Source organism: Stegostoma tigrinum, chromosome 26, assembly GCF_030684315.1.
Source record: "Stegostoma tigrinum isolate sSteTig4 chromosome 26, sSteTig4.hap1, whole genome shotgun sequence".
In the NCBI taxonomy this organism is placed as follows: domain Eukaryota; kingdom Metazoa; phylum Chordata; class Chondrichthyes; order Orectolobiformes; family Stegostomatidae; genus Stegostoma; species Stegostoma tigrinum.
Genome location: NC_081379.1, coordinates 40,034,010 through 40,049,317, shown reverse-complemented (window position 1 = coordinate 40,049,317; position 15,308 = coordinate 40,034,010). Strand labels below are relative to the sequence as shown.

The 15,308-nt window shown below is 50.1% G+C and overlaps 1 protein-coding gene across 3 annotated transcripts in view; it reads right to left on the bottom strand.

Moving 5' to 3' along the window:
* Positions 1-4,548, bottom strand: part of LOC125464316 (solute carrier family 2, facilitated glucose transporter member 11-like) — a 67,075-nt gene extending 62,527 nt beyond the window's left edge. For all 3 annotated transcript variants that reach the window (XM_059655117.1, XM_059655119.1, XM_059655118.1), the window contains exon 1: positions 4,454-4,548. In XM_059655117.1, the coding sequence (XP_059511100.1) occupies positions 4,454-4,468 (15 nt within the window). In that variant the 5' untranslated portion in view covers positions 4,469-4,548. The remainder of the gene's footprint in view (positions 1-4,453) is intronic.
* Positions 4,549-15,308: the final 10,760 nt, after the last annotated feature.

The window sequence follows — 15,308 nt, the reverse complement described above, 5'->3', positions numbered from 1 at the left end:
ATGCGATGCTGGCTTACAGCAGCTCCTATTTCAAATATTCACATCTTTAGGAATTGCCATTGTGCAGACAAATTGGGATTAACCATCCAGGACAAAGCAACCTGCTTGATTGACACCACGTTCACAAGCATCCACTCTCTACAGCACCAACACTTAGTAGCAGCAGTGTGTACTATATGGGCAGCACAGTGGCTCGGTGGTCGGCACTGCTGCCTCACAGCGCCAGGGACCCCAGGTTTAATTCCAGCCTTGGACGACTGTGCGGAGTTTGCACATTCTCCCCGTGTCTGCATTAGTTGCCTCCTACAGTCCAAAAATGTGCAGGTTAGGTGGATTGCCCATGGGAAATTGTCCCATAGCGTGCAAGCCATGCGGGTTAACTATGGGGTAAATATGAGGTTATGGGGATAGGGTGCAACATGCTGCAGAGGGATGGTACACACTCAATGGGCTGTGAAAACTCAATTCTATGATAGGAGATGCACTACAGAAATTCAAAGGTTCTTAGCACCTTCAAAACCCATGACGACTTCCACCTAGAAGGACAACGGCAGCAGATATATGGGAACACCACCACTTGGAAGTTCCCCTCCAAGCCATTCATGATCCTGACTTGGAAATATATCACTATTCCTTCACTGACGCAGGGTCAATACTCTGGAATTCTCTCCCTAAGGGTAGCACCTACATGACCTGGACTGCAGTGGTTCAAGAAGACAGTTCACCACCACTTTCTCAAGGGCAACTAAGTATGGGCAATAAATGCTGATCAGCCAGCAAAGGCCATGTTCCTTAAGTGAATAAAAAATCAGCAATGTCTCTCAGTTGTTAGAATCAGGTATCACCAGATGAGGAACTCTCTGCCCAATGTTGCCTCTGTGGCCTTGTATCTTACTGTGAGGTTGCACACTGTTGAATCACAATGTGGATTGTGCTGACACACTGGCTTCAGAAATCACTGCCCCCACCCACACAGACAGTGGAAGTCCTTACAGAGAAATCTAAAAGGAAGTGGGGGGGGGGAATGTAGCGAGGGAACATAGCTGCCATCAATGCCCTTCAATAACAAGGCACCAATTATTAGCAAAAAACCTTTTCATAACTTTCACAGAACCCACTTGAGTTAAAACATAACAAGTCCTCAAGCAGACTTGAGCGTTCCCACAGCAGCCACACAGCCAACGAGGCTGGACATATTTTCTTTTGTACTTTTGTAATAAATCTGTGTTGTACATTGTCCTTAATTTTGCATTCTGCATTCTTACAGTTGCTTTCTAAGCCACTGAAATACATCACTGGAGCCCATTCACATAATTCTGCAAACTTGTACCGACATTCACAGCATGTTACCACCTTCTTCAGGTAACGTTAGGGTCCCAGCATTATACTGTGCAGGTTAGTACTGCACACACACACACACTCACACACGTATACACACTCACACACGTATACACACTCACACATGTATACACACAGACACACACACACTTACACACACTCACACACGTACACACACACACATACACACACTCGCACACTCTCACACATGTATACACACAGACGCTCACACACACACACGTACACACACACACACTCACACATGTACACACACTCACATACACACGCTCACACACGTACACACACACATACACACTCTCACACATGTATACACACAGATGCTCACACACACACACACTCATGCACGTACACACACACTCACACATGTACACACACACATACACACACACACGTACACACACAGTCACACGCATACACAAACTCACACACGTATACACACTCACACACACTCACACATGTACACACTCACATACACACACTCACACACGTACACACACACTCACACACATACACAAGCTCACACACATACACACACACATGTATACACACACACCAACTCACACACTTACACACACTCACACACGTACACACACATGTACACACACATACACACGTACACACACACACTCACACACATACACACTCTCACACATGTATACACACAGACGCTCACACACTCACACACACTCATGCACGTACCCACACACACACTCACACATGTACACACACTCACATACACACACTCACGTACACACACACATGTACACACACATACACACGTACACACACACACACTTACACACACTCACACACATACACACTCTCACACATGTATACACACAGACGCTCACACACTCACACACACTCATGCACGTACACACACACACACTCACACATGTACACACACTCACATACACACACACACGTACACACACACGTACACACACACTCACACACATACACAAACTCACACACATGTATACGCACACACCAACTCACACACTTACACACACTCACACACGCACACACACACATGTACACACACACGTACACAAGTACACACACACACATACACACACACACACACACACACACACACACACACACACACACACACAAACACATGTGTACACACACATCCAATAATACACACACACATCCAATAGTAAATGTGAAGGTACATCTGCACAAGATGCTCATGCGCACAAACATTTCGACAAATGGGCTTCAGAGTTCTGAACAAATATGCCAAGGGAGCAGAGTGGATTAACAATCCCAGAAAGATTAAAAATCTACTCCTGCCTTCGATGGTTGCTGTTACAATATTAGCATTTTGTACAAACGTACACTGCAATGTGAAAGTTAATGAAACTTTCTGATCAATGAGATTTTAATAGCAATGAATTTGAAACTGGATCAGCTCTGCTGGTTTAACCAGCCTGGTGTATGCTCCAAATGAACAAGTTTTAAATTGGTGGTTAATCGGACTGGGTTCCAGTTATTGTTTGAATCTTTGCTCGTCAGGCAGAACTAAAAACTGGGGAATTAAACTTTCACATTGCAGCAGGCACAGGGCATTAATACCCCTTCCATTTCAATTCTGATGTAGCTTCCTCTCCACTGCATCTCCCTCCCCTTTCGGTGGTCTGTATCGCAGTTAACGAGCTTTGCATGTAAATCAATCAAGTGGAAAACATGGGTTATTCACTGGTTATGCCTAATAAATGAAAAAACTGGTGATTTGGTGATGGAAAACGTAGTCAGAGCATTATGGATATATATTGAAGAAAATCAAGACTTTCTGCAAAAGCCCAATATCCACTCTTATATGTGGCAGATATCTGCATATCCAACCCCGACTGTACAGAAAGAGGCCATTCAGCCCATCAAGTATATACCAAGCTTTTGAAGAGCTTCTCACTCAGATCCAGCTGCCTACCCGATCCCCAAAACCCAGGACTAATCCACCTAGCCTACACATCCTTAGACACTACAGACAATATAGCATGGCCCATCCACCTAACCCGCACATCGTCAGACTGTGAGAGGAAACCAGAGCACCCGGAGGAAACCCACACAGACACAGGGAGAATGTGCAAACTCCGCACAGACAGTCACCCGAATGGAACCCGGGTCCCTGGCGCCGTGAGGCAGCTGTGCTAACCACTGAGCCACCGTGCTCACCAGCTCATATACTTGGGCTCTGAATTTTCATCACAGCTTCTGCTCTGTTCCCTCAGCAGATTCCTTCACTTCTCAGCTTACCTACCCTCTGATTGGTACTTGACTAAACCCTGTGAATTAAAACAATTACAGCTCACTGCTTTCCATTGAGTGACACCATAACCATGATCCTGATCAGATTGGGGATCAACATGGGGTCTTTATCCTACCAGATTCCTGAAAAACAATCAGGCAACAGCACTGTTCTCATTGAAAACAACTTACAACCAGAGAATCCAAGAGCCACTGTGTCACAAATGTATTAGAACTATAGCTGATCATTTCCTTCCTATTTTCAGAGATTTGGCAGAGGGTTTTGAACTGGTTATAAGCTGAGCGTGCATTAAGTGGGAGAAACTGGAGCACAACTCATTCCTTGCTTGCTATTGCTCCTGCAGAATGCACGCTCACTTTTACCAACTTGCTAGCTGGATGGATTTAAGCAGGCTGTTAAATCTCTGTCTGTTAAAAGAGGGCAGCAAAGATTTGCCCCAATACTATTCAGCGTGGCATCATCCTGACGAAGCAGAGCAGAAAATGTCAACGCTACCCACATAAGGAAGTGCTCATTGTCATAAGCCTTCACCTTATGATCACTGACAATTAGTAAATAAACCAAATTTCTTTCAAGGGACCACGGTCAGATGCTCCCTTGGAGATATCAAACCTTTTTGGAACAGATTCCCCTGAAAACACCAAGTGGACTCCTGGTAGTGAGGCGAGAATGAGCTTTCCTGTCCCACGTTTGGAAGAGCCGAGACTGTCCAATAGTTTTCTGAGAGAAGACAGCTGCAATTCCCCGCGCCCCCCCCCACCTTCTCTATCTCAGTAACTAACATTGGGTTGCAGTCACATTGTAATGAGATCATACCAGTTCCTTCAGCATGCTGTGTTCGCTTTCCAAGCTTCAGTCGCCTGGCACTGTGTGACAGCAAGACTTCGAATAGTTTGGACTTTAATATTTAAACTGCTTTTGCAAGTACTGAGTGCCCTGGTGCAGTCCGGCTTGAGGCTAATAAGTTACCAATGTTAAGGCCAGACATGTAATACATTATCTCCATGCTCAACCATCCTTCATGAAGACCGAATGGCTCCTGCTTTCGAAGTGCGAACAGGAATCAGAAAGGGGATAACAAGGTGTAGAGCTGGATGAACACATCAGGCCAAGCAGCATCAGTGGAGCAGGAAAGCTGACGTTTCGGGCCTGGGCCCTTGTTCAGAAAAAGTGTCTGAAGAAGGGTCCAGACCCGGAAAGTCAGCTTTCCTGCTCCCCTGATGCTGCTTGGCCTGATGTGTTCATCCAGCTCTACACCTTGTTATCTCAGATTCTCCAGCATCTGCAGTTACTACTCTCTCAGAAAGGCGACCTGGGTTTGAGTAGACAGTAAGTGCAGCTGGTGTCTGGCCATCCAAAGTTGCAAAGCACTGACTGATCAGAGTGGGACAGGTTGGCTAAGGGAGAGGAATGGATGGTAAACTGGGTTTCATGAGTCTCCTGTCAGAATACCAGTGGGAGTTAGAGCCGACTAGCGAGCAGATTGTCAGGTAGCAAGCAGCAAGCCCTGAAGGAATGATCCACCCAGCTAAGGGCTTGGGAACACCTTGCCTCTGGAAAAGTGAGGGGAACCCTGGGGTAGGGGTAGGAGTATTTAGCCATTTTTGTCTATCCTTCCTAATGAATAAACAATGACAACTCAGAGAGCTTCTGCTGGAGCACGCTCACAAAAAGGATCAAAACATTAACAAACACATACTAAAGGATAATGGTAACTTATCAAACTTAAATTTTTGAGTGTGAAGATGCACCTTTTTTTTTGTCTTCTCTGTGTTTAGGGCCTGTAATAATCAGTGGGTGAAGATCAACTTGGGGTAAGTCTAACCAGATGAGGCACCTGTCACAACGAACAAGATAGTTTACATGTTGGGCTTCAGATGGTATGAATATAAACTGTTGGGCAGTGGCAGATATTAGAGTTATAGTGATTTATATCAGAATGAATGAACACAAAGTTAAGCATCCAAAGCATCAGGGAAAACCCAGAAAAGCTGCATGGCACTGGCATCTGCTTTAAGCAGTTACAAAGGAAGGGTACAGGGTAGAAAGAGAGAGAGATAGTGGGAACTGCAGATGCTGGAGAATTCCAAGATAATAAAATGTGAGGCTGGATGAACACCTCACATTTTATTATACAGGTTAGAAAGTCAACTGGGAAAATTAGTGTTTGGCAGAATCAGGCTGCAATTGCTGGTTGAGAATGGGCCAGATATACTGAGAAGCTGCCAGTGCACCTTCACATCCCACATGCTTTCTGAGTAGAACTGATAACACAAGCTGACAGAGGATCAAGCTGCAGATACAATAATAATGAACACAGGGAATGTCGGAGGAGCTCAGCAGCTCTGGCAGTATCTGAAATGGAGTTAACGTTTTCGAGTCCAGTGTGACTGCCCTTGAGACCTGCAGGAATCTATGAGTAATGCTTTCATCAAAGAATTCACAGTTTCAAGAAATCAGAAGAATCTTCGAGAGGCAAGGAACTGCAACACACACACACAAAAACTGCAAAGTATTCTCCAACTTTTGCATTCAAATTTGGATTCAATTTTTATCAAAAAAGAATAGAGTTGCTCTTTTTTAAATCAGACAATTGTTGAACCTGACAAACAAGTAATTAAGGCCAAAATTATGCAGCAATCCACAATGGCGCACCGTATCACATTAATACCGCAGCGCTATCCGATGAAGATCAAATGGAGCCTCTAAAATTCAGGATGACATTGGAAGATCATCTTCAAGTTAAGGCAAATTTTAGGATCCACCAACAAGCTTTAATGGCATGTGAACACAGCAGTGGGACCAATTGGCTGATCTCTGAGTCAATGTGATGGTTAGGCCAGAGACTGTGGTTACTCAGAGGCAGAGTCATTGGGAAGAACAGTTGATCTTGTCATTGCTTCACCCCAATTGAAGTGTCCCAGAAGGACCTGTTGAAGAGAGTAAAGGACATAATATCAGCAGCTTCCTCGAGATTAGGAGGGAATGTGAAGACTTCAGCACAGATAGACTATTTATACAAGGATTGAATGCCAACCATTCACCTGGCAAAGTAGGTGATGGCCTTGAAAGGCAACAAAATATTGAATTAATCTCAGGGATAAGAAAACTTTGCCAAATGGCAAATTTCCCAAGATTATGTTTTGGAAAACCACCAACAGCATTTTCCATTCTGACCTTTGGAGCAGCTTGGAAAAAAAGAATTGGAGATGCCAACAGGAACTTCTGCTTCCGAGTGTTGGGCATCTTGTGGTTTTCAGGCAGAAACACTGGCTCTCCTGCTCTCGGAAACTACCTTTTTGTTTGTGAAAGCAGACATTAATTGCCAGTTGGACATCCAGCTGCGGGGTGTGGGAAATGAATGCTTAGCAGTGACTGGAGGAGCAGTGAGAGCAGGAGGAACAGAAGCCCTCCATCAAATGCAGCCTCCATCTGAATTGAGCTGGGGGCAGTACTGCACTGGGGTAGGGGCTGTAGAGGTGTGGGGTAGGGGTTGTACAGGTGTGGAGAAGAGGTTGTACATGTGTGGGGTAGGGGTTGTACTGGTGTGGGGTAGGTGTTGTACTGGTGTGGGGTTGGGGTTGTCCAGGTGTGGGGTAGGGGTTGTACTGGTGTGGAGTAGGTGTTGTACTGGTGTGGGGTTGGGGTTGTCCAGGTGTGGGGTAGGGGTTGTCCAGGTGTGGGGTAGGGGTTGTACAGGTGTGGGGTAGGGGCTGTACTGGTTTGGGATAGGGGTTGTACAGGTGTGGGGTAGGGGCTGTACTGGTGTGGGATAAAGGTTGCACTGGTGTGGGGTAGATCTGTATTGGTCTGGGGTAGGTGTTGTACAGGTGTGGGGTAGGGGTTGTACAGGTGTGGGGTAGGGGTTGTACAGGCGTGGGGTAGGGGTTGTACAGGTGTGGGGTAGGGGTTGTACAGGTGTGGGGTAGGGGTTGTATAGGTGTGGGGTAGGGGTTGTACAGGCGTGGGGTAGGGGTTGTACAGGTGTGGGGTAGGGGTTGTACAGGTGTGGGGTAGGGGTTGTACAGGCGTGGGGTAGGGGTTGTACAGGCGTGGGGTAGGGGTTGTACAGGTGTGGGGTAGGGGTTGTACAGGCGTGGGGTAGGGGTTGTACAGGTGTGGGGTAGGGGTTGTACAGGTGTGGGGTAGGGGTTGTACAGGCGTGGGGTAGGGGTTGTACAGGTGTGGGGTAGGGGTTGTACAGGCGTGGGGTAGGGGTTGTACAGGTGTGGGGTAGGGGTTGTACAGGTGTGGGGTAGGGGTTGTACAGGCGTGGGGTAGGGGTTGTACAGGTGTGGGGTAGGGGTTGTACAGGTGTGGGGTAGGGGTTGTACAGGTGTGGAGTAGGGGTTGTACAGGTGTGGGGTAGGGGTTGTACAGGCGTGGGGTAGGGGCCGTACTGGTTTGGGATAGGGGTTGTACTGGCTTTGGTTAGGGGTTGTACTGGTGTGGGGTAGATCTGTATTGGTCTGGGGTAGGGGTTGTACAGGTGTGGGGTAGGGGCTGTACTGGTGTGGGGTAGGTGTTGTACTGGTGTGTGGTAGGTGTTGTACTGGTGTGGGGTAGGGGTTGTACAGGTGTGGGGTAGGGACTGTACTGGTGTGAGGTAGGGTTTGTACTGGTGTGGAGTAGGGGTTGTACTGGTGTGAGGTAGGGGTTGTACAGGTGTGGGGTAGGGGTTGTACTGGTGTGGGGTCGGAGTTGTACTAGTGTCGGGTAGGGGTTGTACTGGTGTGGGGGAGGGGTTGTACTAGTGTCGGGTAGGGGTTGTACTGGTGTGGGGGAGGGGTTGTACTGGTGTGGGGTCGGGGTTGTACAGGTGTGGGGTAGGGGTTGTACAGGTGTGGGGGAGGGGTTGTACAGGTGTGGGTTAGGGGCTGTACTGGTGTGGGGTCGGGGTTGTACAGGTGTGGGGTAGGGGTTGTACAGGTGTGGGGTAGGGGCTGTACTGGTGTGGGGTAGGGTTTGTACTGGTGTGGAGTAGGGGTTGTACTGGTGTGGGGTAGGGGTTGTACTGGTGTGGGGTCGGAGTTGTACTAGTGTGGGGTCAGGGTTGTACTGGTGTGGGGTCGGGGTTGTACTAGTGTCGGGTAGGGGTTGTACTGGTGTGGGGTAGGGGTTGTACAGGTGTGGGTTAGGGGCTGTACTGGTGTGGGATAAGGGTTGCACTGGTATGGGGTCGGAGTTGTACTAGTGTGGGGTCGGGGTTGTACTAGTGTCATGTAGGGGTTGTACTGGTGTGGGGTAGGGGTTGCACTGGTATGGGGTAGGGGTTGTACTGGTGTGGGGTAGATCTGTACTGGTCTGGGGTAGGGGTTGTACAGGCACGGTGTAGGCCTGTACTGGTGTTGCGTAAGGGTTGCAAAGGTATGGGATAGATCTGTTTTGATGTTGTGTAGGGTCTGCACTGGTCTGGGGAAGGGATCGTACTGAGATGGGATTGGGGTGGAGCCAGAACCACATGGATGTGTGGCCTGTACTGGTTTGGGATGGGGGTGTTGGTCTGTAGTGGGCTGGGAGTGGGGTGGGGCCTGGGATAGGCTGAAAGTTGGATGAGGGTGAGGACTGGCCTGGGATGGGAGTGGGAGTCTGTACTTGTCTGAGATGGGGGTGGGGTGGGGACCAAGCTGGGATGGGGTTCAGGCAGGGGAGGGTTGGGGGTTGTTGTGACTAAGAGTGTGCCAGTAAGCTGTCAGGGGCAGGTGAGTGCTTATGTGCACTCTGGTGGGGTAGGGGTGGTTATGTGCACCATGGGGGTAGGGGCACCATGGGCTACTGGGGGGAGGGGAAGCGTGGTTATCTGGCTGGGGAGGAGGGGTGATTATGGGGCTATGGTGAGAGGAGTGGTTATGGGGCTTTGGGGGGGGGGTGTGGTAGCCATGGGGCTATGGGGGAGAAGTGCTTTTTGGGCTCTGGGCGGAGAGGGTGGTTATGTGCATTATGTGGGGGGAATGGTACTTATGGGGCCAGGGGGTGATTTTGGGGCTGTGGGGGTGGGAAGGCGGTTATGGGGCTCTGGGGGGAGGGGTGGTTACGGGGCTATGGGCAGGTAGAGTGGTTATGTGCACTACGGTGGGGGCGAAGGGTAGTTATGGGGCTGCTGGCTGGTTATGGGGCTATGGGGGGTGGGAGGTAGAGAGTGGCAATGTGCACAACATCGGGGAGGGGTGATTATGTGCACAATGGTGTGGGAGAGGGGACGAAGGCAGGTCAGTAGCAATACTTAATCTGTGGACACAAATCCTGTCATTACCCCAAGGGAAGTCTCAGCATGAGAACTGTTAACTCCATCCCAGAAGCCACAAGTGTTAATTTGCTCTGGACCAAAAACAAAGTTGCTGGAAAAAACTCAGCAGGTCTGGCAGCAGGTTCTGAAGGAACTCTGTTTTCTCCTCCATAGATGCTGCCAGGCCTGCTGAGCTTTTCCAGCAATTTTGTTTTTGTTCCTGATTTACAGCATCCGCAGTTCTTTTGGTTTTTATTTCATTAATTTACTCTGCTCATCTGGGCATAGCCATTCTGAGATGGTAACGCGCAGTTAACTTTTCAGCCAACATGACGTTGTTCCAATTTTGTCTTAGTGTGAATTACATGTAGGCTCTCCACTTGCGAGGCACCAACTTCACCCCCTCCTCCATATTCCTTTTGATGTTGCTACCTCTGTCACTTTGACGACCTTCCAACCTCTGGAACTTGAACCGCAAATCACATGGCTTTGCAACCCCCAAGCCATTCTTGGCTCTTCTCCTTTCTCAGAGTCACCATCACCTGTTTGAACCCTCATTTCAAAAGCTGTCAGTCTCCCCCTATTCACCAGGAATATTCATCTTACTATCTGCTTTCCCTACTAAAACCAATTCCTCAGTGACCCAGTACAATGAAGCTAATCCATAGAATTGAGTTAATAAAGTGTGAAGCTGGATGAACACAGTGGGCCAAGCAGCATCTCAGGAGCACAAAAGCTGACGTTTCGGGCCTAGACCCTTCGTCAGAGAGGGGGATGGGGTGAGGGAACTGGAATAAATAGGGAGAGAGGGGGAGGCAGACCGAAGATGGACAGAAAAGAAGATAGGTGGAGAGGAGAGAATAGGTGGGGAGGTAGGGAGGGGATACCCCACCACCCAAGACATTTTTCCATCCCCACCCTTGTCTGCTTTCTGGAGAGACCACTCTCTCCGTGACTCCCTTGTTCGCTCCACACTGCCCTCCAACCCCACCACACCCGGCACCTTGCCCTGCAACCGCAGGAAATGGAACACTTGCCCCCACACCTCCTCCCTCACCCCGATCCCAGGCCCCAAGATGACTTTCCATATTAAGCAGAGGTTCACCTGCACATCTGCCAATGTGGTATACTGTATCCATTGTACCTCGTGTAGCTTCCTCTACAATGGGGAAACCAAGCGGAGGCTTGGGGACCGCTTTGCAGAACACCTCCGCTCAGTTCGCAACAAACAACTGCACCTTCCAGTCGCAAACCCTTTCCACTCCCCCTCCCATTCTTTAGATGACATGTCCATCATGGGCCTCTTGCAGTGCCACAATGATGCCACCCGAAGGTTGCAAGAACAGCAACTCATATTCCGCTTGGGAACCCTGCAGCCCAATGGTCTCAATGTGGACTTCACCAGCTTCAAAATCTCCCCTTCCCCCACCGCATCCCAAAACCAGCCCAGTTCGTCCCCTCCCCCCACTGCACCACACAACCAGCCCAGCTCTTCCCCCCTCCACTGCATCCCAAAACCAGCCCAGCCTGTCTCTGCCTCCCTAACCTGTTCTTCCTCTCACCCATCCCTTCCTCCCACCCCAAGCCGCACCCCCATTTCCTACCTACTAACCTCATCCCACCTCCTTGACCTGTCCGTCTTCCCTGGACTGATCTATCCCCTCCCTACCTCCCCACCTATACTCTCCTCTCTACCTATCTTCTTTTCTCTCCATCTTCGGTCCGCCTCCCCCTCTCTCCCTATTTATTCCAGTTCCCTCACCCCATCCCCCTCTCTGATGAAGGGTCTAGGCCCGAAACGTCAGCTTTTGTGCTCCTGAGATGCTGCTTGGCCTGCTGTGTTCATCCAGCTTCACACTTTGTTATCTTGGATTCTCCAGCATCTGCAGTTCCCATTATCATAGAATTGAGTTGCCTGCTTTCCGCAAGACTCCAAAAACTGATCCCAGATCAACCCCCTGACCATAATTGACCTAAACCCGCATGAATGACACCCAATTTACTCATGAATTAGCTGCTCTCTTAAACAAAGTACTCCAGTACAGCTACAACATTGGCGTTTACCTGACCATGGGGAAAATTGCTAAGGTATGTCCTGTGTGCAAAGAAAAGCAAACTCAACCCGGCTAAATACCAAATAAAAACCGAAAGAACTGCTGTTGATGTTCTAAGGAAGGGTCACCGGAACCCAAACGTTAACTCTGTTTCTTTCCTTCACAGACACTGCCAGATCTGCTGAGCTTTTCCAGCGAATTTGTTTTTGTTCGTGCTAAATACAATCAGCTTGCTCTCAATCATCAGTTGGAAGAGGTCACCAATAGAGCTAGCAAGCAGCACTTTCAAAGAAATAAGCTGTGCACTAATGCTCTGTGCATATTTTGGGGTCTTGGACCTCAATGCTGCCTTCGTGCGAATATGGAAGAAAGAGCTAAGTTTGAGATGTGACATGTCAATGCCTGCCCTGGACATCAGACAGTGTTCAATGGAGTACAGCATCAAGGCACAATCACAAAACTTGATTTGATTTATTATTGTCACATATATTTAGGTACAGTGAAAAGTTTTGTTTTCAATGCAGTAGATAGAAAGATAGAAGATAGGAGCAGGAAGAGGCCATTCAGCCCTTCAGGCCTGCTGCCATTCTTCACGATTGTGGCTGATTGAACAACTCAATAGCCTAATCCTACATTCACCACATAAACTTTGATTCCATTCACCCCAAGTGCTAATTGTAGTGGCCTCTTGAATACGGTCAATGCTTTGGCATCAACTACTTCCTGTGGACAGTGTTGGACAGTGGACAGTGTGGGACAGTGGACAGCGTGAGACAGTGGACAGTGTGGGACAGTGGGCAGTGTGGGACAGTGGGGAGTGTAGGACAGTGGTGAGTGTGGGACAGTGGACAGCGTGAGACAGTGGACAGTGTGGGACAGTGGGGAGTGTGGGACAGTGGAGAGTGTGGGACAGTGGACCGTGTGGGACAGTGGGGAGTGTGGGACAGTGGAGAGTGTGGGACAGTGGACCGTGTGGGACAGTGGACCGTGTGGGACAGTAGACAGTGTGGGACAGTGGAGCGCATGGGACAGTGGAGAGTGTGGGACAGTGGGGAGTGTGGGACAGTGGGGAGTGTGGGGCAGTGGGGAGTCTGGGGCAGTGGGGAGTGTGGGACAGAGGGGAGTGTGGGGCAGTGGGGAGTGTGGGGCAGTGCGGAGTGTGGGGCAGTGGGGAGTGTGGGACAGTGGGGAGTGTGGGACAGTGGGGACTGTGGGACAGTGGGGAGTGTGGGGCAGTGGGGAGTGTGGGGCAGTGGGGACTGTGGGACAGTGGGGAGTGTGGGACACTGGAGAGTGTGGGACAGTGGGGAGTGTGGGGCAGTGGGGAGTGTGGGACAGTGGGGAGTGTGGGGCAGTGGGGAGTGTGGGACAGTGGGGAGTGTGGGGCAGTGGGGAGTGTGGGACAGAGGGGAGTGTGGGGCAGTGGGGAGTGTCGGGCAGTGCGGAGTGTGGGGCAGTGGGGAGTGTGGGACAGTGGGGACTGTGGGACAGTGGGGACTGTGGGACAGTGGGGAGTGTGGGGCAGTGGGGACTGTGGGACAGTGGGGAGTGTGAGACACTGGAGAGTGTGGGACAGTGGGGAGTGTGGGGCAGTGAGGAGTGTGGGACAGTGGGGAGTGTGGGACAGTGGGGAGTGTGGGGCAGTGGAGAGTGTGGGACAGTGGGGAGTGTGGGACAGTGGGGAGTGTGGGGCAGTGGGGAGTGTGGGACAGTGCGGAGTGTGGGGCAGTGGGGAGTGTGGGGCAGTGTGGAGTGTGGGGCAGTGGGGAGTGTGGGGCAGTGCGGAGTGTGAGACAGTTGGGAGTGTGGGACAGTGGGGAGTGTGGGACAGTGGGGAGTGTGGGGCAGTGGGGAGTGTGGGGCAGTGGGGACTGTGGGACAGTGGGGAGTGTGAGACACTGGAGAGTGTGGGACAGTGGGGAGTGTGGGGCAGTGAGGAGTGTGGGACAGTGGGGAGTGTGGGACAGTGCGGAGTGTGGGGCAGTGGGGAGTGTGGGGCAGTGTGGAGTGTGGGGCAGTGGGGAGTGTGGGGCAGTGCGGAGTGTGAGACAGTTGGGAGTGTGGGACAGTGGGGAGTGTGGGACAGTGGGAAGTGTGGGGCAGTGGGGAGTGTGGGGCAGTGGGGAGTGTGGGACAGTGGGGAGTGTGGGGCAGTGGGGAGTGTGGGGCAGTGGGGAGTGTGGGACAGTGGGGAGTGTGGGGCAGTGCGGAGTGTGGGACAGTGGGGAGTGTGGGACAGTGGGGAGTGTGGGGCAGTGGGGAGTGTGGGGCAGTGGGGAGTGTGGGACAGTGGGGAGTGTGGGGCAGTGCGGAGTGTGGGACAGTGGGGAGTGTGGGACAGTGGGGAGTGTGGGGCAGTGGGGAGTGTGGGACAGTGGGGAGTGTGGGGCAGTGGGGAGTGTGGGGCAGTGCGGAGTGTGGGACAGTGGGGAGTGTGGGGCAGTGGGGAGTGTGGGGCAGTGGTTTCGATCTGAACTCCCGGGACTCCGAAAGGATATAAAGCTGTCAAGGTCATTTCAACTTCACTCTCCCCATTGATAGTCATTAGCACCCATCTCATTGGGAAAGATTTAAAACGGACCTACGGGGCAACTTTTTCACGCAGAGGGCAGTGCATGTGTGGAACGAGCTGCCAGAGGAAGTGGTGGAGTCTGGTACAACTGCAACATTTAAAAAGCATCTGGATGCGGACTTGAGTAGGAAGGGTTTAGAAGGATATGGGCCAAATGCTGGCAAATGGGACTGGATTAATTCTGGATCTGTGCCGATGGGTTTTTTTCCCATGCTGCACATCTCTATGACTCTATGGTTCTATCGATTCCGGTAAAATCCATTTTCCAGAGCAATAACAAAGCGAACACTCCAACTGAAATCTCCATTTACTCCCACAGGCTGATCAAAGATCCCTTAGCATTTATTTTAAAGAGAAATGAAGTTCTCCTGAAGGGTCTTTGCTAAAATTTATCCCTTATTTAACATAATTAAAATTAGATCATCTGGTCACTGTCTGTTGCTGTTTGTAGGAACTCGCTGTGTACAAATTGGCTGCTATATTTCTGCCATTACACCTGTGACTGCAATTCACCAGATATTCATCCACTGTATATCGCATTGAGTGTTCCGTGCAAAAGGTGATAAATAAGTAAAAACTTAAAGAACTACAGACGCTGTCAAATGGAAACAGAAACAGCTGGAAAAGCTGGTAGCATTCGGGGAAGAGAAATCAGAGTTATTTCAGGTCTGGTGATCCTTCCTCAGAAGTAGCATAAATCAGTAGATGTCTTTCTCTTTGATGCTGCTGCCGTGAGCAGAGAAAATACTTCAGTTGTTGCAGGTTCCACTGAAACCCAGTTTCTTAGAGAAAGATTCATGGGAACTTCATAGAATCCCT